At 40.1% G+C, this 22,300-nt stretch overlaps 1 protein-coding gene across 1 annotated transcript in view; it reads right to left on the bottom strand.

Annotated features, from left to right (window-relative positions):
- GPC5 (glypican 5) overlaps positions 1-22,300 on the bottom strand; it is a 1,180,543-nt gene that overhangs the window by 1,144,299 nt on the left and 13,944 nt on the right. Inside the window, exon 2 of the mRNA XM_037132503.2 lies at positions 4,192-4,353. Within this exon, the coding sequence (XP_036988398.2) occupies positions 4,192-4,353 (162 nt within the window). The remainder of the gene's footprint in view (positions 1-4,191; positions 4,354-22,300) is intronic.

The following is a 22,300-nucleotide window of genomic DNA, read 5'->3' as shown; positions in this document are numbered from 1 at the left end:
ACAGCTTCAGCCCTGGCTGGTGTAGCTCAGTGGATTGAGCACGGGCCTGCAAACCAAAAGATCATGGTTTGATTCCCCATCAGTGCACATGCCTGGGTTGCAGGCCAATTCCCAGCAGGGGCCAGTTCCCAGCAGGGGATGCACCAGAAGCAACCATACATTGATATTTCTCTCCTTCCCTTCCCTTCTACAGATAGATAGATAGATAGATAGATAGATAGATAGATAGATAGATAGATAGATAGATAGATAGATAGATAGATAAAATTTAAAAAATAAAGAACAGCTTCAAAAGTAGTTTTGCATGGTGTCCATAAGATCCATGAGAGAAGAGAATGTACTGTATCCTAGACCAAAGTCTTTTGGAATGCAGAATACAACTTAAAAAACAACAACCACAACAACCACAAAAAGCCAGCTTAATATCACTGAAGTAAAAGGCATAAGGAAATATTTCAAAGTCAAAGGATCAAATATAGCAAATCTACTTGCATCATTTGAGAAGTGAATTGATTTCCCCATTACATTTCTCTCAATCAGACTTGTTTCCCAATAAAATGTGTTTGGTTTCTTTCTTCTGAAAAAAAATACTTTTAATTGTTTTCAGATATTTTGACTGCACAGAAACCAGATGGAGGGTACTTTTCTTACTGATAAAAACAGCCCCTTCTCAGTTATCATACAGTAAAGGTGATTTCTAACATTGCTTTTAGCACATATATTTAAAGCTGTTTTTCTGGAAATCAGCCTAAAGGTACTTATCCTATTCATTAAATTAAAAACAGATATTCTTCTGGTAAAAGAATTTCTTTCCACAAAGTTAGGCTTTAGGAAAATTTCTTCTAAATTTGTCTGGTGTTCTAATGATTCTTAAATAAAATTTGGCACTCCACAAAAGGAGAAAACGATTATAACAAATTATATTTAAGAAAGTCCCTACCATTTTCATATTATGATTTAATATTTAAATAAATACCAAAACTCAACCTCTTAAATACAGCATATAGAATTTATTAAACAGGAAAAAATGAAATTTATATAAAATTACCTGATACTCCTGTAGACAAACACAACCCCATATATTTCTAGTACTTAGGTAATTACCACCAAACTTACAGCAATATCACAAAAATTTTCCCTAAGCCCATCTTAAAAGTCTAAATAAACAATTCAGTGTTTGTGTTGTCCCAGTCCTTTGACCTTAATTTGCTCTATTTTAATTTATCCAAGAATATGTGAGAAGTTAGTTACAGTATCTTTTAAGAAAGAAGAAATGTTCAACTAACATTCAGTGAATGGCTATGCGTTAGAACACCGCTGGCACTTTCTCTGACTCGTATAGTTAACACCGCTACCCCCTAAAAATTAGGTTTGGTTTGTCGTGATCCTCTTCAGTCACACACTCTTACTTGCAGGGATTTAGTTTTCATATTAAATAAGAAGAAATCATAATGAAGCTTCCCTGCTCTACAATCTTTAAAGACTCTCTCAAATCCAAGTTGATGATTTTTAATTCTTTAAAATTTATTTTTCCATTAAAGTTGACATGCCATACTACATTAGTTTCAGGTGTACAACACAGTGAGCGGACAGTTAATCACCTGATAAGCCTCAGACCGATCGTACACTATACACAGTTATTACAATATTACTGACTCTAGTCCCCACGCTGTACTTTATGTCTCACAACCATTTTTATAACTGGCAGTTTGTACTCCCTGATTCCTTTTTCATCTTTTTCACATATCACCCACCCCTACCCCTTACCATCTGGCGATCATCAATTTGTTCTCTGTATCTATGAGTTTATTTCCATTTTGCTCATTTGTTTTGTTTTTTGGATTCCACATATAAGTAACAGCACATGGTATTTGACTTTCTCTGACTTATTTCACTTAGCACACTGCTCTCTAGGTCAACCTATGTTATCACGAATAGTAAGATTTCATTCTATTTATGGCTAATATTCGTCCTCTTTATCCAGTCATCGATGGATGGGTAATTTGGTTGTTTCCCTATCTTCACTATTGTAAATAATGCTGTCATGAACATAGGGGTTCCTATATCTTTCTGATCTAGTGTTTAGGATTTCTTTGGGTAACAACCCAGAAGTGGAATTGCTGAATCACATGGCAGTTCTATTTTTAACTTTTTGAGAAACCTCTATATTCTTTTCCATAGTGGGTGCACCAATTCACACATCAGTGGGAAGAATTCCCTTTTCTCCATATCCTCACTGATGTCTGCAAATCAATGAGTGCAATACACCACATGAACAAAATGAAGGCTAAAAATCAAATAATCTCTCACTGGATGCAGAAAAGGCATTTGACAAAATCCAACACCCATTTATGATAAAAACTCAAATAAGGATGTCCACTTTTACCACTTTTATTCAACAAAGATTTAGAAGTCCTAGCCACAACAATCAGAAAAGAAAAAGACATAAAAGGAACCCAATTTGGATAGGAAATAGTAAACTGTCATTATTTGCAGATGACATGATACTATATAGAGAGAACCATAAAGATTCCACCAAAAATTCATTAGTATTAATAAATGAATTCAGAAAAATAACAGCATACAAAATACTCAGACACTAGTTGCATTTTATTTGAAAGAGAAATTAAGAAAACAATCCCATTTACAATTGCATCAGGAAGATTAAAATACCTAGGAATAATTTTAAGCAATGAGATAAAAGACTTGTACTTGGAAAGCTATAAGATATTGAAGAAAGAAATTAAAAGCACAAATAAAGAGAAGGATATACCATTCTCAGGGACAGGAAGAATGAACATCATTAAAACATCCATGCTACTCAAACCAATCTGCAGATTCAGTGCAGTCCCTATCAAAACCACCGGCATTCATCACAGAACTCAATCAGGTTGATGTTTTAAGTGTTCTTCCACAGGAGTCCAACTCACCCTTTCAAGCATATGACCCGTAAATTCCATCTACAACCTTTATCTGGTCTATTTAGCTCTAAAATGTATTTTTCATATTGTACATGCTCTCATTTTCATGAGAAAAAAATGATTATGTAGCTGTCTGTGGGTGGTTAAAAGTCTTCTAGTTCAGCCAGTTCAAATCACAAATCTTCACTTAAAAGGCACATCAATATGTTTTTCTCCAATCATTGCACTTGATTAAATCCCGCCACAGAACTAAGACTGTTTTCTAACATACCTAAAAGAACCACTAAATTAATAGCACCTTAAAATCTGACATTTCAGTTTCTGCAAAGAAAATCCATTCATCATGAGTGACATTTTAATTCAAATTTTATCCTAATTTATTGTATTCATTTTATTTAATAGGCAGGGTTTTAAAAATTAATCACCTTTTTTATTTAGTTCAGTATATAAACAAAGCACAAATTATTTAGATTGATGTTCATATACTTATTAAAAAGGAATACTAACAGAAGTTATATTCTGTATTGAACAGAAGCAATAAATTTAATTGAAAAGCAGTGTGATATAAATATTTTTATTCTAATCCTACAGAATAGCTAACACATTATAGGAGGAAATCAAATTAAGCTATTCTATTATAGTAATAAGCAATTTTATAGAGTAGCTAACTAAAACAAGAAAAAGATAATCAATTCTGCAATGTGCCTTGTAATTTCATAATCCATTAATTTTATACCTGAACATATTGTTCAAATTAAGGTTGGGTTTTGATCTTAGCTGATTCTTAAACATGTAATTAATAGTTTCTATATTAGTATTTATCAGACTTGTCTGAATATTGATATACCATACTGGTGTTCTTATGAAAACCACACAAAGTTGCAGGGAGAAAAATTGGACAAATATTTTTCCAAATCATATTTTTAAAAACAAGTATATAATTATACACTTAAAACAATGAGATTTTATGTTATAAAACATTTTAATGAAATGTAATAATTAGGTCCATTCACTATGAAGTAAAACCAATATTGGGGGACCTGAAAGAACCCTTGAAGAGCATCCATGTCCCAATAAAACAGTCTCATTTACAGAGCTGTCCTCCTGGACGACTTTAGAAACAATCTCTGAAGGTTCGAAAAGGCTAAAATCTTATTTTACAACAAAATAATATAGGAAGACAGAGAAACAAACCCAGCTAAGTTTGCCAATATACTAACAGGAAAACTGCATAGTAAGCCCCGCGTTTCAGAACTCAAGATACATTTACCTTGAAGAGCAGCAGCATTTCGAGAGATCAGAAACTTTAAGGTAGAGCTGGAGGCCTGAAGCACCTGCTGCATGTCCTGATGAGCTGCAACCTGGTACCTCTCCTCCATCTTCCGGGTGCAACAGGTAGGCTTTCGGGATGTGCATACCTGAAGGTCAGGTCCTGGAATGCACAGAGCACCTTTCAGAATGGTTCCCTGCTTATTTAACAAATATCACACATTACATGTCAGGGACTAATGATCAGCACTGCACACAAAGGGTTTGTGTTCTATGTGAGGAACTGATTTACTAGATAAATTTTAAAACGTATTTCTCGTCCACTAACCCCACCGTGAAGCAAAATATTTTCAACCATTAGCCCCTTGTTCTAATATTTTATTAACTTTTTGATCAGGTACTAAGTATATCCATTCAATTAACTAATTACTACTAATTAACAAATAGATTATATAATAGAAAACTAAATATGATCTAAGTACATAGCTAAATCAAGAAAATGTTATTTTTGCTTATTTTATTAATTCAGCAAAAAAATTGCAGTAGATATGGTATAGAGAGGTATGTGGGCTAAAATAATGGTTTTTTCTGAGGAAATCAAATTTTGTACATCAAAAGTAAAGGTTTAAAAAAATCTTCACCATATTTCTTTTTTTCGTCATGATGTCAGTGCTTCTTGGGGATGAAGGCATCACCAGCAAGCATGACATGATGCGGAATCATGATGCAGGCCCCCACATGGGCCCAAACCCAGCATCCAAAACTAAACTCTTCAGCAACCCGACTAGAGACAACTCCAGTGACTGTGGGTGGTGGGCACACAATGCAATATACAGATAAGGTGTCGTAGAACTGTACACTCAAAACCTAGATACTTTCATTAACCAACGTGCCCAATAAATTTAAACTAAAAAGAACACGTCTCAGTTTTATAACCATACTCAGAAAATTGTGAAGATGCATATTTGATGTGGCTCACTGGCTTGGGCAACATCTCATAAACCAAAAGGTTGCTGGTTCAATCCTGGTCAGGGCATTTGCCTAGGTTGCCAGCCAGGGCCCCAGTGGGGGGCACGCAAGAGGCAACCAGTCAATGTTTCTTTACACACACTGATGTTTCTCTCCCTCTTCCTCCCTCCTTTCCCCTCTCTCTAAAGATAAATAACTTTTAAATGCATATTATATGAAAAGTGAAGTTATTGTGCATATGTAATATCATATTTTTCGGACTATAAGACTCACTTCCTCCCCCAAATTTGGGAAGAATAATGGTTGTTAATGCTGCTGTTGAGTTCTGTTTACATTTACGTTGGTGAAATATTATGTTTTTATGTTATTAAATAGTTCACCACATTTTTCGCTTCAATTTTTTTCTATTTTCCTCCTCTAAAACCTAGGTGTGTCTTATGGTCCAAAACAGCAACCGTGGGTCAAACTGTTGCTGATATGATTGGCACCGCTCATCCTGGATAGGGTCCCAGGACAAGCACCCTTACACATAGGGGGCGTGCTAGAGAATGGAGGGAAAGGTACAGGGCAGGCCATGGCACATAAAAAGGATAATCCTGATGGGGCATCAAGGCGAGGGTCCTAGGGCACTCCAGGGGTACCCGGGTTTTATATGAAGCTCGGAACAATTGTATTTACGTGGCCTAACATAATAGTTATTCCCTTATTTTAGGGTGGGATGAGGGGTTGTGGCCCTCGATCTCTAGGCAGTTTTACCGTTCCCACCGTAGCCCTTCACTGACTAATCTCAGATCAGCAATATAACTATGTGTGTGCACACAACACACACACATCACATACACATAACAGCCACCTTCCAAACTCCTCCTACTTCTTCACACCGAGTCGGCCTCAGAACTCACATGTCCAAAAGTTATTTCTGGGTAAGATCAAGGCATTTGAAATCACTCGGAGTTTCTTGCCAACATGAAACATCAAAAGTTTTTTCTAACAATTTTGATTTTAAGTTAGATAAATAACAACCAACAGCTTTTGAGCATTTCGCAAAGGCTAAGACTCATAAAATATTTATGTGTGTCACAGTAGGTAACATTTTGGATTGTTTTTCATTTATCTTGCCTAAGGTTATACAGAAGCAAATTCCACTTCAAACAGTAAAGCTGATTGAAAGGAAACAAAGTTTTCTCAACTTCATCCCTAAATGGAAAGACTGAGGAACTAGAGCTCAGAGAAGAATAAAGATAGAAGTTGGGGGAAAGAACCAATGAATAAATATGAAAGTATATAAACATATTAAGGATAGGGAAAAGGTGCTAGGGAGTAAAAATCATGATAACAGTAACAATAATAATAACCACAGATCACTGCAACTCTCTCTCCAGAATTCAAACACCTAACATCCGGTTAGACCACATCCCTAACCCTGACCTATGAAAGCCCCAAACTGTGACCACTCCTTCCTGCTCTGCTGCTCAGCCCCATGGGAAGTGACATGAGCCTCTACACTCTTCCCGTGACACACCGGCCTTATTTCAGTTCCTCATATTCATCAAGTTCCCTCTTGCCACACAGATATTCCCCACGCTCTTCTGTCTGTCGGGGACACACCTGTCCTACATGCGCTCACCCACGCGTGTGCAAAACACCCACCTTCCCCTCATTCGCTCTCACCTACTTTTCTTTATATTTAAACTCAGTCTTCCCGGGGCAACTTTCCTTAACTGCCCCCACCCCAGACAGCTCATATGCCCTTAGATGGCCCATAACCCTCCACGGCTCCGTTCAGGGCGGCGACACTATATTCCCTCATGTGATTACTAACTAAGTAGTTCCCTCATCTGCACCACAAAGCTCCGAGTGGGGGAATTTGTACTCATCATCATTCCCCACTTATCCTTCATCGTGCCTAATACATCGTAAACACTCCATGTTCATCGGCTGGAGTGATACTTGAGGATGCACTATTTTGTACATGTGTTATGTCATTTAATCCTCACAGGGACTCTGACTTAGGGACCATCACTACCACATTTCACACATGAGGAACTAGGACATAGAGAAGCTCTGGGAACTGCCCAGTGTTACACACCCACACACTACAAAATGGGGGCGCTGGTGTTTGGGGTGATTCCCAAACGACCTTCCTCACCACCGCTCTGCTGAGAGGAAAGCGCTACTCAAGTCTATACAGCGGTTCATCTGTAGATATAACTGGCCATTTTCAATTCCTGTTTTGAAAGAAGTCATCTGTTTGGTAAATTGCTAGAGAAAAAATTGTAGGTTAGGAACCATCCAAGAAGTTGTATTCAAAAATAAAATAGGCTAAAATACGAAGTTACAGAGTCCGCATTGCCTTTTTGCACAAACTTAACTGATGGAAGTACACTTAGAAAGATGCTACAAATGATGCCGACTGCTGCCCTAAACACAGTATGGGAGAGGCACCCTCACGTTCCAGCAACTCTAAATAAGCGTGGAGAGCAATTTAGATGACTTAGAGCAAATACACTGTTCAATTTGATAAGAATCTGCATTGATTAATCCAGACTCTCATTCGGAATCATGGAAACTGGTAATGACATCACAGAGCTAGCCTCCAAAACAAATCAGGCCTAAAATTCAGAGATTAGTTATGTTTAATAGGCACAGCATTTTCAGTAGGATCTACTATGAGATATGCTTAAGAAACTAAAAAGTTTGGGTTGCAGTGGAGGGGGAAAGAGCCCACAAGAAACCAGGCCCCTGCTTCCCGAGTCTGTCCCTAAGACAACGAGGTGAATGAAACATCCTCAGAGAAAGGACCGTGTCTTACCTTTTGTCCACAGTACAACCACAAAGGGCCTCAAAAGATGCCTGTTGACAAAAAGCCTGGGCTACACTTCTCCTGTTGTAAATGGAAAGAGCATCATAAGAAAGCACAGCCAGATAGAATCCAAACAGATACTACACGGTAACAAGACATTTTAAAAATATTTCAAAGCCCGACTTCAAAGAACGCGGCGCAACTGAGGATGCTCTGAAACAGCAAGTGCACCGCCCAGGCTCAGAGGCAATGGTCATGTTTCTTAACAGTAGTTGTGTTCCTGAACATCAAACTCCTCAAGAATTCGAGCACTGAAAATAAATGAAATTAAAAATAAAACAGCAGGCTTCTGGCTGAAGGAGAACTCATCCAGAATTGCAGGAGCGTTTCTCAATTTCTCACCTAGAAACAGCAGTATTGACTAATTAATATGCCTTCCTTTCTGTTTTCCAGTGTAAGAAACTGGTATGGCCATCTACCTGTGTGTGCTGCTTTTAGATATGTTAACACAGGCAACACTGGGAGGCATTTTGCACAGCAGCAGAGTTTTCACTCATATCCAATTCTCCACGTGAACCACACAAAATTAGAAAATAAATCCAGGGAAGGCTACAAAACTAGATGCCAACATACCCCCAACAGCATGTAATCAGGGGAGGGGTGGGCAGAGGGGCCAGAGGGGTGAACAGCCATGGCCACGATGTTGATGGTAGCAGACTCTGGGCAGGAGGGAGAAGAATGACGCAGTGGGGTAAACTCTGAAGGACCTGAGGACAGAAGAACCCCGAAAGGGTGACAGCCATGTTCAGGAAAGCACAGAGGGCTCATTCGCCCTCTTGATTAAGGGTGTGCAAAGGGTGATTAAGGGTGTCCCACTGATGGGAAGGAGTGAATGAGTGGGAGCAATCCAGACCCCTGGGAGCTTGCAAAACAGACCCAGCAGGCTCCTGTCCAGGGGGAACTCCACACAGAAAAGAAACTTCTGGAAGTGGAATCAAAATTCAACAGAGGATGCATCTAAGAGATGCAGATAGAAAAGGTCCAGAGTAATATGGGAGGGGAAATAAATTCAGGAAATTTAAGAAAACAGCCATACTTGGAAATACTACACAAAAACAACGTAAGAGAAAGCTCTATGAAGGGAGAAAAGCTAATCTGAAGCCCGTCTCAATCTAAAATTTCAGGGAAAAAAGCTTAAACTCATATGAAGTCAACAAGAGGTCTAATTTTACATCAATGTATTAAAATAAAAAGAGAATGAGGAATAAAAATATCCCTACAGAGAAAACAGGCCAAGAAGATAGGCCCACCCTAAAAAGATCAAAGATACAGCCATACTATTTTAAAACAGACTAAAAGATAATGACCCAAAACAAGAAAGAACAACATAAATCAAAGTTAGATAATCTCAGATATGGAATTAAAAAAATAATTAAAGATGAAAGAAACACATTCTGAAATGAAGACTAAATGAGAAGAAACACAGGAGTTGATCATAGAAAGGTGATGCATTCAAAGAATAAAAGATGGAAAACAAGAAACTGTGAAAAATCAGAAGAAGAATAAAAGGATTTGGCCCTGGCTGGTGTGGCTCAGTGGGTTGAACGCCAGCCTGCAGACCGAGGGGTCACCAGTTCAATTCCCAGTCAGGGCACGTGCCTGGGCTGTGGGCCAGGTCAGGGCCCCAGTGGGGGGTGCAGGAGAGGCAACAACACATTGATGTTCCTCTCCCTTTCCCTTCCCATCTTTCTAAAATAAATAAATAAAATTTTTTAAAAAAAGAATGAAAGTATTTGAAAAACAGTGACAACCAATATAGTTAATGATGTAAGCCCCTGAAAAGGAAAACAGGACAAATACTAAAAATTATATCTCATATAAGCTGAAGCAGTTGTGAGAGTAATATGAAAATTATAACAAATAATTATGCAATACTTTATTTTCTAAGTCTCTACTGTATCCTTGAAACTCAGGATTTTTAAGTGCAGAAGAAAGGAGACATGGACTTAAAGAAATGGCTAAGTGAAGCTCTGTGATTTTGAATTTGAAGTATCTATATCAAATTATGAAGAAATTTTCCTAATTTGTGTTCCCTAGCTTCACCAAAAAGGCCCAGAAACAATGATCAACCAAGTAATCTGGAGGACACCTCATGCCCGGATTAGGATCTGGACGTGCCATTTCTCTCAAGGAGAAATCAGCACTGCTGGCAGAGATGACCCCTTCCAGGTCTGGGGAAGGAAACATGTGTGAGATGGCAACCCAGCTGAAACTTCTTGTACCCCAGATAGCAAAGACACTACCCATATAACTCCAACAATCATACCAAAAGGACTCAGGAGCTATACTAGTCTGCGGGGAATGCCATATCAAAATACCGCAGACCAGGGGCTTAAACAACAGTCACACATTTCTCACCCTTCCGGAGACGGGAAGTCAGAGGTTAGGGGCTGGCGAGTTTGGTTTCTCCTGAGACCGTTCTCCCGGACTTGCATGTGGCCGCCTCTTCTCTGTGTCCTCACCTGACATGGACTCTGTGCAACGCACCCCTGGTGTCTTTCTTCTCAGAAAGTCACCTGTCCTATTGGGTTAAAGCCCATCCTTATGACCTCATTTCACCTTAAGTACCTCCATAGAGACCCTATCTCCCAACACAGTCATATCGGGAGTTAGGGCTTCAGTTGAAGGATTTTGTAGGGGACACAAGTGTGCCCTTATCAGAAGCCAACTTCCAGAGGCTTCTACTGCACCAACCTGGGAAAATCTGGCCTTCAAAAATAGTAATTGCAATAAATTGTAGTCAATCGAATATGCTTAAATCCAAGAGTTTAAAAGAAAGACTTCTAAAATAGGACTGCTAGTTGATAATATACATTCTCTCTTTTTGTCTCACACATTTATCTTTCTCCTAGTCAACTTGCAGAATTTTTCCATTTGTAACACACACCAGCTTTATTGATGGTTAACATGGGAAAGGCCCCTTAGTACCAAGACACTGATCTCAAGACACAGTTTAGAATGACCAGATAAAGGTTAAATGTCATACTAGGGAAGAAACTTCATTTCATGTGTTTCTTAAAAGTTCACTTTAACTGCTATTTTGAAAATCAGTATTTCTGTATTGCAAATGAGAGTTAGGCCTAGGATAAAAGATAAGAAGTAGTTAGATTAGACATATATTGAAGGTAGAAACCTTGGAACAGATATCTCGGCTAGAACTTGGCAAGTGAGAAAGAGAGAGGAATAAAAAATAACCCTTAGCCCCCTGACCTGTGTGGCAAAGGGCATCATCAAAGCCAAGCAGCCTAGGTTTGATCCCCAGTCAGGGCACATGCCTTGGTTGTGGTCCCTGGTCAGGGCGTGTGCAAGAAGCAGCTGATTGATGTTTTTCTCTCCCATCTCCCTCTCTTTCTCCCTCCCCCTCCTCTCTCTAAAAAATAACAACAATAAATAAATATTTTTTTTAAAACTTAGGTTTTTGCCTGAGAAACTGGATGCCTAAGTGGTATGAGGAGAACATACAAGGAAGAGCAGGTTTAAGGAAAAAATACAATTCAGGCTTGGAAATGAGATGTCTATTAGAAATCGAACTAAAGATGTAGAAATAATATTCAAATATGCAAGACTTAACTCCAGGGAAGATATCCAGATTGAAGATATTAATTCGGGAGTTTTAAATACAAAATGATAGTAAACATCTAAGGACAGAGTTTATAAAATTTAGAGGGTGTCTTGACCTCAGCACTGTTGACACTTGGGGCAAAAATAATTCTCTTTCACGGGCGAGCCATCCTGTACCGGAATGCTTAGCAGCATTCTTAAACTCTATCCACCGGATGCCAGGAGCACCCTCCCCAGATATGATAACAGCCAAGATGTACCCAGACATTGCCAGATGTGCCCAGACGTGTGTGCCCTTTGGGAATGCTGACCTCTGAGTGAGAACCACTGGCTAGGGCAAAAAAAGCAGAGCAATATTAATCGGAGCCCAGGAGGAACCCCTCAAAAGAGCCCAGGAAGAAGCAGTCGGTGAGACAGAAGGATTCAAATGGGCTGGGCTGGGGTGGGGGAGGAGATGAGAGGGAAAGAGTGGGGTGTCCTGAAAGAGTTGTAAGAAGGGAGCGATTAGCTGTATTGGACAAAGTAGCCACATTCAAGAAGCCAGTACTTTCTCAAAGACCTGTAATCACTGGCTACCGCTGGATTGCTTTGGCGGCCCTCACCAGAGAGTGACCACATGAGCAATCACACTGCAAGTAGGGTACTATTAGTTATAAGAAATAATTATGAGGTCAGTTCAACTCATTGAAAACAGTTGTGCTAAAATCTATTCAACAGTCTCAAGGTCCATTCCTTTCTAACTTCTGCCAAACCTGAACAGAAGAGATACCTAATAGTCCCTAATACTGCCCTGTATCCTGATGCTTTCCTGAACATTTGCTTTTGATGCAAATGTCCTTAACTGATTCTATTTAATTTCTCTATTCTGTTTCTCTCCCAAGACTGCGAGCTCCAACGGAATAGGACCACCACTGCCTCGCTCCCCAGTTACTGCACGTAACTGGCACAGTGTTCAAAACAAAAGATCTTCAATGCAGTATTGGCCTCCTTCCCTTTCTCCAGTTTTTAACATAAATATTTGGTAAGTAACCTAAGAAAGCACATTCATGTCTTAAAATTAATGGGATAGTTTTAAATGTAGATTCAGAATGAGCATATTGCTGAGGACATTAAAAACTGGTTCAATACAACTATAAAAGACACGCGGCAAAAAACAAGGGTGGGTACAAACAGAGGAGGGAGGTGGGGATGGCGGAGGTGGGGGAAAGGCAGGAAACTATACTTGAACAATAAAATTCAAAAGTATTTCATGAAAAGTATATATGAAGTAAAAAACTGGTTCAATAAACCATTTGAAATAGTATTTGTGATCATCATATCTATACTTCTATAAATATTCCTTATACCACTGTCATTTACTGATCCATTTTTTTCTTTATAGAATACAGACATTGTCCTTTTAAAGCACATGCTATTACTCATTAAAATAAAAAACAAGTTTTTCAGAGGGAGTATTTCATATATTATGAGTTTTTATGGTATGTAGTCAATAAAAAATAAATAACATGTGGCAACCAAAAAATTTAGACAACTAGGGTCAACATAATATTTACTCCTACATATAAGAGGCAGCGCTGATCTTTCAACAACATGCTAGAGTTGTTTTTCTACCAATGGTCAACTAATGTTCACACCACATTACATGCTTAACTCCTTACTTTTTAACCAGTAGCAAGTCTGTCTAATATGAAAGTATATATTCTGTGTCAGTGAAGAGGGGAAAGCTATGCTAAATAGAAGGCTTTCTCAAACTTGAAGTGGTGAACTTGGAATCAACATTGTGCAACCCATTGCCCCGCTGAGGAAACAAAAGGCCTAAACATAAATTAATTCATATTTATTTGAAGAGAGAGCAGGGGGATAGCCTGCTACCTCAAAAATGAATTAAAAAAATTAATTGTAACTCACCCTTCAATGGAAAAAAAGCCCCTTAATGTCTATGGCTCTTTAACTGACTCTCCTAAAAGCGCCATCCCAATAGCCGACCATGGACACTAATTCTGTAAGTGAAGCCCTGCCTTTGCACCAGAGTCCCTCCCGGTCAGACTAAAGCTCAGATTTGGAACCACACAGCACAAGAAATTAAGCATCACCTCTTGACCTGTTTGCATCCATTGATGAGCTCAAGACCTTGGCTAGGGGTGGAGCTAGGGGTGGAGCTAGGGGTGGAGCTAGGGGTGGAGCTAGGGGCAGGAAAGGGGAGGAAACTACCATAATTGGAGCTCACACTGGAATGACTTATTAGGCCACGATTCCCTAGAACAGCTCTCTCAGCACCTCCACGAGAGAGGCCCCTGCCCCCACATGTGTGTCACCTGGCCCCACATCTCATTAGAGTATGTCCCGTGGGGCTCTTCATTCACAGGACACAGGCGTCTCACTGCAGTTGGTATACCCCTATGCGGTAGGCCCCATCTAATTGTGAGTGACTCAAACCAGAAGCAAGCAGGCTGTGTCATCTGGGAATTTAGAATTGGAACATAGGAAAAGTCAAGTCCATTTGCCCTTGGAACTGCTTTATGTATAATTTAGGCATGAAGGGTCCATGTTATTCCACCATGGAGACAAAAAGCAGAGCGTAGAGGGAAAATGGTCAGGGCTATCTGTAGTTCCCGCTCTTGTCCTTTTCTGAGCCCCTATTATTTACTATTCTTTGGAGTTTCACTAGATACACATAAAGGCTTATGACAAATCATGTTTGTACTAGACCAAATCAGCTTGCTTTTCTTGCAACCAAAGTGTCTAAGCTAATACTCTCATGAAGGACCGGCAGGAAAGGGTGACTTGATCAATAAATTATGTAGAAGGCTCTCTGGAACTCTGAAATACTCAGTTGCAGAGAAACCCAGCTAAATAAAGCCAGTCTTAGAAACTGTGACTGGGCAGGTAGTGTGGTTTTGGGCAGAGAATGGTGACTGACACTCAACACTGCCCCAAACCAATCACCAGGGCTTTTTTGTGTGCCTAGAAATAAATCGTGTATTAAAAACAAACTATTACTTGGCACTTCACCAGCTCTGCCACAGGAAACACCCGCTAAAAGAAACTGTGTCACCAGATGCTTGTGAATTAAAAAAAAAAATCTAACTGAAACTGGCAAAAACCATCAGGAACTTAACTGGATCAGAAACTAAAAAGTATGCAGTAAATGTAATTTGGGGCCACTTTTGACACTGTGGCTTAAGCAGTTTCACAGAAGGCCTGCTTCTCCGCTCTCTCCACTCTGTGTTTCACAGACTGGCTTCACCCTCTTTCCCTGGGGGCAGCACCCCCACACACTCCAGCCTGGAGCAGAAAAATGGCTACTGTGTTGACGTCCACATTACTCCGGAGGAGAGAAAATACACTTCAGGTAGTCCCCGTAGAACAGAAAGCTTTTTTTTTTCCCTTGGAAGGCTCAGCAAACTTTCTTCACATCTCATTGACTTGGGCTGGCTTGTGTGCCCTTGTCTGAACTACCACTGTGGCCGAAATACGAACAAAGTATTTGGATTGGTTCAAGATAAGAGTTCAGGGCCGGGTCAGTCCCACTCAAACTGCATGTCTAAGAAGGGGTAGTTTGTCTTCAAACAAATAAAACTCCGGTAATATTGTGAATGACAGCAACCCAAAAATGCCAATGGCCAGCACAGGGGCATTTCGCATGGGAGAGCCAATTCCTACATCACTGCACGGTGGAAGCCCAAACCAATTAGCCCAAACACTCCTTGGGGTCTCATGGGGATGTATCTAGGGAATGAGGGAAAAACCGCCAGGAAAAGAGTCTCCACATTGTTGGGTAGATACTTGGTAGTAGTAGTATAGAGGCTTAATTGTCCTTGTAACATCATTTAGTCCCACCAACAGATAAGACCTGGAGATTTGAGATACACAGCTCCTTCTGTGCCATTGTCTGTCTTGAACTGAGAACTTTAAATGGTAGGATGGTAAAGGAATGCGAAAACCTCTGGTATTAGGAAGGTGAAATGATCATTTATTTTTCTGTCACCAATGGCACTAGCAATCTTCTCATGAAAATTGCCAAAGATACTAAATTTCAAATATGCATTTAAGCAGAATTAATGCTTGGTACCACTCCCTTTACCTCAAAGTGTCACATTTTTTGTCTGTTTTTCCCCTCTTTTGGTGGATTTATGTTTAAGAAAATTTTTCAGGAAGAATAAATGGATAATATACTCTTTTTTTAATATACTCTAATTTTTTGTTGTTGCCTTACTACTTGATTATTTGTATAGTCACAAAATTATTTTTAAGCTGAAAAGTTTATTTTTTTTTTACTTAATAGCCCTGGCTGGTATGGCTCAGTGAATTGAGCACAGGCCTATGAACAAGAGTATCGAGGTTCTATCCCCAGTCAGGGCACGTGCCTGGGTTGCAGGCCAGTTCCCAGCAGGGGACACATGAGAGGCAACCACACATTGATGTTTCTCCCCCTCTCCCCTTCCCTCTAAAAGAGAAATAAATAAAATCTTCAAAAATTTTAATTCTATTTGACATACAATCTTACACTGATTATTTTAGTTTCAGGTGTACAATATAGTGGTCTGACATTTCTGTTCCTTATAATGTGATCACACCTACATACAAGAGGCAGCACTGATCCTTCAACAACATGCTAGAGTTTTTTATTCCTTATCATGTGATTTACTCCTACATATAAGAGGGCAATTATCTGTCACCATATAAACTTGTCACAAGATTATGGACTAAACTCCCCTTCCTCTTTTTACCCATCTCTCTACCTCTCCCTTTTGGTAACCATCCCTAAAACCTTTGACTCACACGTTGTTTCCCCGTCAACATTCTGTGGATGCTCCTCCACGGCCCTCTAACACCTTCCTAGTCTGAGGTCAGCTGAACTGATTTTTGGCCTTTATCCACACGGCAGAAATGATTGACTGGCTACCCAATAGCCATTCCCCAAGAATTCACTCTTTAAAAAAATCTCTATTATGGTGTCTACATCCAACATGGGAGGTGGATCCTGCCCCTGGCCCAGGGATGATTCACTTGTTAAGTTAAAGCCTGGGGAAGAAACTCAATGCTGGTCAACAAATCTTGAGGAAATAAAGATATCAAGTAGATTCCTGGTAGGCGCCGTTTAGTCTTGAAAATGGAAATGAAACAGAGACAGTCCCTTCTCTGTCACATGTGGATGTAGCCATCGACATATAGTCATTGGTACTACAACAGCCTTGTCGGGAAATATCCAGACTGTTCTAGACAAGCCTGTTAGGAGCTGTCATGTCATTCCATTGAAATGAACAAACACTGAAACTGCTCTACACTGAGAATCTTTGTCATAGGAAATAACAAATGTATTGTTTAAATCACTTTCAGTTATGCTGTTAATTGCAACTAAAAGCATTCCACCAAAAAAAAGGCAACTGGATTCTGCCTAAAATCAAGATACTATATAAGGAATATGTTTATTTAATCATTCACTTGAAAATTGTATCAAGATAACTCAATCAATATTTATTCTTCTTAATTGCATTTTCCCAAAATTTTCAACAGGGTCTACTTCTTTTCTCCAACCTTTATTAGACTGCCAGCCTCCATACTAGGTCTAGTACCTCCTAGACCCTTGGGATATCAGCCATGACCATGAACATCCTGCAGGAATAACTAAATTCCAGGTCTGTACCTTTAGAAAACCCTGTATTCTACCAATCTTCACCCACTCTACCATCTAATCCTGCCACCAACTTCACCAAAAGAAGTCACTCTTGTCCCAAGAAAGTCTGATAATCACATGTCTGACTGGCATTTTCTTGTGAGCTTTGCTCCATAAATTCAAGGTTTGTTTACCATAAGCGGCCTAGATAGACTTGGTATAACCCATTAAAATCCTGCCATAGGTAGTCATGATCAGAAAAATCTAACAGCATCTTCACAAGTTTTGACCTGATTATTTCTCCTATTCTAACATCATATCTTAATTTCAATCTCATACCTTATTATCAAGCACCACGGCATTTCTCACTACTAGGAAAGAGTCTCCTCTTTACTTTGTCTCTTCCTGACTGGGGGGAAGACCATAGTCAAAATATTTAACCAACATTTTATCAGTTAAAGGCACTTCCCCTGTGTCCTAACTTGTTTATGTCAACACACATGATCTAGTATAGAAAGAACCATGGAAATCTTCTTGCTCACTACTTGTTCTTTCACTCTAATAACTACTCTGAATCATGTAACTAATTGCATTACGCTTTTTAGTGGCTAATAGGAAACTCTGAGTCAAAACTGTGAGCCCACTATTAATTTCAGATAATATGACCTCTGTACAATGATTTATACTAATATTGAAAGAGCAAGGATATAAATATACACATAAAATAGAAAGCTATAGCTAACTGGAACCATTAAGACACAGATGGTTTAACTTCTTCTGACTCAAATTCCTAGCTCCTCTAGAAATTGTATCACTCACTCCCCAATAGTTACAAGGAGCCTACAGCACAAGAATATATTAACTGTGCAGTAAGAAGTGTTTGCTATAGGAATAGACACACACAATATGTGATATAATTATGGTTATTTAAACATCCACAAGTTTAAGGTTGTTATGTTCCTCTTTTATTGATGGGCTTATTTCAGCTGGATGTACAACTTAAAAAAATATATATGGGAAGCACTTGAGCAGATCCATGTTGCAAGATAACTAGGAGACATCAAAATCATAGTGATTCAACCTCTTGAATACTTTTCAAATTTACTTCTTTCCACCTGCACTATCACCACTCTAATTTTACACCCTATTGACAAGAAGGGACTTTTGAAAATGCAAACCTGATTAACGTCACTCATGCTAACACAATTCCTATGATGTTCTGTTGCTCTTGGTATGAAATCCAAAATCCTTGACAGCCAAAATGGCTTTCTGTGACTAATCTCTGCCTCACTCTTCAACATTGCTTCATCACTTTCTTCACCTAGAGACATGTTCATAAAGTGTGTCCTATGCAAAGCACACACACACACAAGAACGACCAGGTGTTCTCTGGCTTTTTCTCTTCTCTGCAGAATGAAGCTTCTGAAAGGGTGGTCCCAATCTCGTGTCCACTTCGCTCTCACGTCACCCCTATGACCTCAGTTCTGACCCCACCACTTTTTGGTAAATGCATTCATCTAGGAAACTGGTGAACTCTGAGTTATCAAATCCAAGAGAAATTTACCCATTTCTAGTCACTCTCAACATTTTTGTGGAATCTGACACTATTTATACCCAAGCCCTCAAGACTCTTCCCTTTCCCTGACTTCTAGAACACCACTGGATTCTTCTTTCTCCTGACCCTTAATTATTTGTGCCACCCCGGTTCTGCCTCTTAGTTCTATATCCGTGTGATCTTCTCCCAGGAGTTCACTTTTGTACCTAATGATCCCCAAAGCTGTATCTACCCCACTCTCAGGTGGTATTTAGACCCCAATTTCCAACTATCTGTTATACATTCTACTGTGGTTTGCCACAGTAGACACCATGTTCACACACCCCACAGCACACTCTCCTCCCTAGAGAGCATCTTCTACTCAACTAAAAAAAAAAAAAAAAAGAAAAAGAAGAAGCTGGGAATCACACTAGACTCTTCCTTTCCCTTCAAAGGTTCTAATAAAAGTCTCTCTGTCTGCTCCATCTACAAGAAGGGCTTCTCTAACTGGTATTAACTGGAAGAAAATGTTCCAGGGGAATGATAGAAGTGAGTTAAATGAAAAAAAAAAACTCTTACCCTATGCAAATTAATTGGTTTTTGTAATAATCAAATAAATAGATTTTCTCAAGTGTGGTACTTCTCAGAGGCTTATATGTTAATATGTATCATGAGCCTTCAAGGAACATGTTAAGCATGCAGCGTTATCCCCAAGAGGGTAAGATGCCTTTTGCTAAGAAGGCCAGTTAAACTGCCAATAAAATAAAATGCAGCAGCCCTGGCTGGTGTAGCTCAATGGACTGAGCATGGGCTGTGAATCAAAGGGTCACTAGTTCGATTCCCAGTCAGGGCACATGCCTGGGTTGCAGGCCATGTCCCCACTCGGGGCCATGTGAGAGACAACCACACACTGATGTTTCTTTCCCTCTCTTTCCCCCTTCTTCCCCTCTCCCTTAAAATAAATAAAATATTTTTTTAAAAGAAAGAAAGAATACAAAGAATACAATTTGTGTGTTCTAGCTATTCTTGTTGAGGTCGACCTAACCAGAGTTCTCTGAAATGGCATAGTAAGGACAGATCAATGTGAGAGCGTCTGTCTCCGCTGGGGGGAGTAGGCAGCCCCTTAGAGCAGCAACAGGCTCCCAGCCACGTCCCCACTCCGGGGACTATTGGGGAGGTGCTGAGTCTTCCTTCCATCTGTGCTAAACTGCAGAGTAATTTCCTGTTCTTTATTTTAATTAATAAATCAAATGAATTCATCAAATATTGATTAAACACCTGCTCTGTGCAAGCCACTCTGATAGTTAAAGATGCCAAGAAGGATGGAACGCCACCTTGCCCCTCCAAGGCTCAGTCTAGAGGGAAACGCATTTGTAAAAAAATTTAATTAATGTGACAAAGTGTTATGAAAGACGTAATGTACTAAGTTCTGTGGAAGCTCAGAGGAAGAGATAATTTCCTCTTTTTGAAGAGACAAGAGAGTGGGTCATGGGAGATTTTCAGGAATATCTTCAATGCCTTTTTAAGTAGGTACCTTATAAGTCTCCTTACCAAAACAGTTATCATAGAAAATGCTCCCAGTTTATAAATAAGAAGTTGAACTTCTCAGGGTTAAATTCACCTAAGTTCATAAATGTGATACTTGCAAAACAAATGTGAACTCAGATTGGCCAAACAAGATTGAGGAAGAGAAGAGGGAATGATATCCCCAATAGTGGCAATGATAGGCAAGATGCATGAAAGGTAAGCAAACGCAGTGAGGTATGGATTAAATGGAAAGCCATGTCTGCGTATGGTGGGGTCTGGGGAAAGTTGTTGGGTGTTGTGAAGGTGAAATGGGGTACACAGCATGTCCCCCCACAGCTCACATTTGGGGGAAGTAGGAAAGCACACGATGCAGCTTAAGATACTTTGCGCCTCTATTGCAACTTGGTAGCTAGTTTAATAGCTGTGTTGATAGCTATACTGCCACTTCAGGGCAAGGTGAGAATGACTTTAAGGGTGTATCCTGACTTGTGATGCAGCCAGGGGAGGCGGCCCCCCTGGATCACTGAGTCATTGCTCTGACTGGGAATGGCAGCCAAATGAATGTAAACTATACAAGAAAACTGGCACATGTCACTCACTGTGGGAGGAGTCGGACATGAGGTCACACAGGAGGCTCCAGGTCAGGATTTAAATGAAGGGGCAGGCAGCAATGATGGCTTTTGGCCATGTAGCTTGAAAGGGAGTTGAAGGGCCATGTGAGAGGGAGGAGCAATCACGCAACTGTGTGGTTGGCAGTCCAGATCCAGCCACGCAGCCTGGTGCAGTAAGTAAGGAAGGAGACGCGTCACCACTCTGATCATGCCTGCTCTAGCTGACACTGAAGACTCTCCCTTGCAAGATGCTGACATGCTGCTGTGCAAACCTGGACTTTATCTGGATCCTTAAGACTCACATCTTTCCTAAACTTCACCATGATCCAGTGTACCGTGGCACATGTATTCCTGGACTATTACATGGAGGCTGATGACAATGTACCCCAGATCCTGAAGGAGAAAGCTGCTGCATGAGAATGGTGACTTTGGCACCTTCCAGAGGGACTGAACAACTGTGTGTGCAGCAGGCCTAAGATAAGAAAATGGAGAACGATCCGGTTTGCTTTTGGCTTGCAGCCTTGTTTAGGGAACAAGGGAAGTGCTGGGTCTCATGGGAAAAGAGGGCTCCAAGCTGAAGTGCTCCCAGAGCCCCCAAGATTGGAATATTGTAAATAAAGACCTGTTCTGTCCAATACTGATTATTGACTGGATCACGCACCAAGGCACCACATGAACAGGCCCCTGTCTGCTTGGTTACAAAGGGTCTAGGAGTTCTTCCAACTTGCAAGTTAACAAGCTCGCATATCATTGGCTCATTGGTGCGAACAGAAGACGAGAGACTCACAGCACACAGCCAGCGAGCAGCAGGAGCGTGAGACTCATTCCCCTGCTCCACAGGGTTCCCTAGACGGATGCCGCACAGGTAGTAGACTGCATTCCAGGAAAGAAACATGGGTCTTGTGGGGCATTCGCCACGTCTTTTTTTTAATATCAAGCAGAAACCACCCTGCTCTTTGTTTTAGGAGAAACTACCCCTCGAGGTTGCTTGTTGCAAACACAACACTGAGAAATGACCTAAGTAAAGGGAACACAGGGCCTTGCATTATGAGCATAGGTGAAAACTATACAGTAATCTCCTTCCTGAAATGTTTAAACCTGCAACCAAGAGGGTTGGGTCAGTTTCTCCCTTTTTTGCAGGGAGGGTTATACAGTAGTCATATTTTCTGCTATAAGAAAGCTGTTCTACAACAGGAAAGAGGTTAAAGCCACAGAGAGCAAGAGATCTGTAAGCATTTTAGTCCCAATTTTCATTTATTTAGCATAGCTGCCTCCCTGCACTTCCCCAGCCTTCACTGTTCCCTAAGATGTCTTGGTTATGTATCCAAGTTTACGACAATTTAACTTGGGCTTATGTCACTTGAATGTGAAAGTGTGAACTAGTTTAGAAGGACAATATTCTTGGGTTTACCATTTAGAAACACCATC

The sequence above is a fragment of the Artibeus jamaicensis genome, unplaced genomic scaffold (genome assembly GCF_021234435.1).
Source record: "Artibeus jamaicensis isolate MK-2021 breed Jamaican fruit bat unplaced genomic scaffold, CSHL_Jam_final contig_415, whole genome shotgun sequence".
Classification (NCBI taxonomy): Eukaryota; Metazoa; Chordata; class Mammalia; order Chiroptera; family Phyllostomidae; genus Artibeus; species Artibeus jamaicensis.
The sequence above is the reverse complement of the archived record's forward strand: the minus strand, read 5'-3'. Positions and strand labels throughout refer to the sequence as shown.